The sequence below is a fragment of the Phalaenopsis equestris genome, unplaced genomic scaffold, assembly GCF_001263595.1.
Source record: "Phalaenopsis equestris unplaced genomic scaffold, ASM126359v1 Scaffold000224, whole genome shotgun sequence".
Classification (NCBI taxonomy): domain Eukaryota; kingdom Viridiplantae; phylum Streptophyta; class Magnoliopsida; order Asparagales; family Orchidaceae; genus Phalaenopsis; species Phalaenopsis equestris.
In genome coordinates this window covers 480,149-483,625 of record NW_018164666.1, presented here as the reverse complement: position 1 = coordinate 483,625, position 3,477 = coordinate 480,149, and the positions used below count along the sequence as shown (strand labels likewise).

Genomic DNA, 3,477 nt, shown 5'->3' with positions numbered 1-3,477 from the left:
ACATTTATAATATTTTTGGTGTGAAGAACTTAAACATGAAATTGTATCTGATTTATAAAAGATAAATGATACTGGCATTTTTAATGTGATGTAATTATTTTATAGAAAATTTATAGTTTACCCAAACAGTCCAGGTGCATTTTCAAAACATCACCGCACCAAATAAGCTCTACCAAATGGACCCTTAAGCGAAAAGATATATGACAATATCATTAAAGTATCAAAGCCTATAGATTGACAAAATTATAAAATATCTAATATTTTTAAACTTAGGCAAAAATATATATGACAAAATCATTAAAGTAACCAAATTACATGAGGAAAAAATATTAAAATATACTATCTACATTAAGAAAAAAATTTTCAGGAGGTGGGCCCCACTTCCGACACTAATCTTATTGTTTTTTAATTTTTTGACAAATGCATTTAAAGCAGAAATAACAGGCCCCCATCTATTTAAACAAACGAAAAATAATAGCACAATTTATACCCTCCAAAATACAAAAAATTTCATATTTGCACCTTTAATTACATGCAAAGCTTTTTAAGAGTGCAGAATCCCCAAAAAGAAAAAATTTAAAAAGGGGGTGAAGAATGAAATTAATTATTCTGCCCCTGGCGCCATCGAAAAAATATTACATCAGTACTACGCACGTAGATGTAATGTAACGTGCGTAGCTAATGAAATCACGCCACGACACCCACGTGATAGGAAAAAAAACAAAGCGATAACACGTGGAATATTCCTTCCCGTGTTATTCATGTGTTATTGTGTGTTATTCATGTGTTACTGATGTGTTATTGTGTTATCATAATACCAAAAATATTCTCATAACACAATAACACATGAATAACACACAATAACACCAGAATAACATGGGGGAGTATTCCCAACAGAGCAAAATACGGCGCAGTAACATGAGGAATATTCCCCCCATATTATTCATGTGTTATTGATGCGTTATTGTGTTATTATAACAACAAGAATATTCCAATGACACACTAACACATGAATAACACAATAACATATGAGTAGCATCGAGGGAATATTCCCCGTGTTACTGTGCCGTTTTTTTCTTTCTGTCGCGTGGGGTGTCATGGCGTGATTTCATTGACTACGCACATTACTCTACGTGCGTGATACTTGTAATATTTTTCCGGCGCCACGACACCATCAGCATAATACAAGTCACAAATCTCCTGCTTAAAAAGAAGGTTTTAAATAACTTTATGTTTAGAAGAAGGTAAAATTAGCTGATGATATACTATCTTATTATTAATGACATAATAATTCAAATGCTAAAAAATAATTAACTCCAACTAGTACCTGAGACACTGATTTAATTTAATTTTTTGTCTGCTTTACATTTTAAATTATCATTACAGTTTTATTTGTGGATATAGTTCATAAAAAAAAATTATACTGAAATAGGGGTGTAAATGAACCGAACGCGATCAAACAATAACAATTTAAACATGAACGAATCACTGTTCGTCTTTAGTTCGTTTAACTAACCGAATGAAAAAAAAATTATTCACGTTCGTCCCGTTTAATTATCGAACGAATCGAACAAGAACTCATTGAAGAACCGAACACGTATTGTTCGAAAACAACGAGTTTTTTTTGACAGCCCTACGCTTAAAACTTAATTTTGCAATATGATCAGTTAAAGTACATTGGCTTTAAAAAAATTTTAAAATTTTAAAATATTATTCTTCTCATCACAATTTAATAATTATTTTTTAAAAAAGCTACAGCCAAATATGTAACTTAGATGTTGGACATATAAATATATAAGAATTATTTGGTATGTATATAAATGTACTAGTAATAAAGTAATATATATATATATATATATATATATTTCAAATAAAGTAGTCACAAATTAAATTATCGTTTCCCTTCAATGCACGCTGCAAAGCAGCCAAATGGAACTCTTATCCACTTAAATTATTTAAAAACTGGGAGAATTTATAAAAATACCACCGAAATCCTTTTGAATTTACAAGTTTAGCACCTAACATTTATTTTTTACATTTATACCACACCAATCTTTCATATGTAACTTTAAAAAAAATGAATGTATTGGATATGCAAATACATAAGAAGTCAGTGGTATGTGTGCAAATCTTCCTAATTATATTTTGGTTAATATTTTCTTATTTTTTACCATCTAAATAAATATTAAAATTTAAATGTTATATACATATAAAAAATCTAAAGAAATTAAGCTAAAACTAAAACTATGATTTCCAATCTGAAAATAATGGCATTTTACAATTTCAGAAAGGAAACAAATTTCTCACATCGCGAGACTCTCACTGATAACCCTTTTCTCGGCCCCTCCCCCCTCTTCTTCTGCTACGGCCGCCGGCCGCCACGCCGACGCCGTCAACAGCGACAAATCCTTCCATCCCAACTTCAAACTCCCTCCCTCCTCCACCAACGTATACCCCTTCCACGGCACCATCCCTAACAACAATCTCGCTTGCTCCGCCGGACTTCCGGCGAGCGACACTGGAAGGAATCCCACTCGCCGGAGCTCATCACCCCATCTCTCCACCCTCACTTCACCCGTTCTCTTCGGCCCCCCCACCGCCACTATATTTCGAATCTCACCACCCAAAACCCCTCTCTCCACCTCCCACCTCTCCTCCCCTCCTCCCCCTCCATCTCCAATCGCATCAAACAGAGCAGAATAGTAATGAAGCGCTTCGACGAACCTGCACAGGAAGTCGCCTCCATGGCTGAGATCCTGCTCCACCACAGTGACGATATGGGGGCGAATGGATTTGAGAATTTGCACGGCGGCGAGATCCGATCCAGTGACATCGTACACACAATGCTGCGTCCAATGCACGACGGTCGCTTCAGAAGGATCGGTGGGAAGGAAGGGGGTGAGGTCGGTGAGGTCAGTGATTTTACCTTCGATCGGGGTGAAATCGAATGGGATGCGAAGTCCGGCGGCGAAATCGGCGAGGGTGCGTCCGGTGGAGTGGAGGATTTCGGCTGCGGGCCCGATGCCGGTGATTCGAATTGATTGAATGGGACGGGAGCGGGAGGAGAGGATGTGAAACAATCCCGGCCATTGGAGGCCGTGGATGATGTCGAGGTCGAGGATGTGGACACGATCGTGGTAAGCCAGGGCTTGAAAGATGGCTTGGTTGGATGTGAAGTGGGAGAATTTGAGGAGGGGGGAGATGGAGTTTAGGGATTGGAAGGATCGGGAGATGCGGCGGGTTAGCGATAGGGTTAGGGGTTTGAGGGAGAGAGGAGAGTAAGTGCCGAGGAAGGAGGAGAGGATTCGGGCGTGGAGGGCGTCGGAGAAGTAGGCGGCGACGCGTTCGGGGGAGGAGCCGAATGGGGAGGAAAGGGAGGAGATTTCGGGGAGGAGGGTTAGGGCATAGGAGAGGTTGTCGAGAGAGACGGATTCGGCGCAGTGGAGGAGGAGGGTGAGGAGACGGAGGATGCGGGAT

At 39.0% G+C, this 3,477-nt stretch overlaps 1 protein-coding gene across 1 annotated transcript; it reads right to left on the bottom strand.

Moving 5' to 3' along the window:
- Positions 1-2,259: 2,259 nt before the first annotated feature.
- On the bottom strand, positions 2,260-3,477 carry LOC110023406 (scarecrow-like protein 23; the record flags this gene model as incomplete). The annotated part of the gene is given in 1 exon segment (XM_020722813.1): positions 2,260-3,477. A coding segment is annotated over 1 exon segment (1,174 nt), but the record flags the coding sequence as incomplete, so codon positions are not given.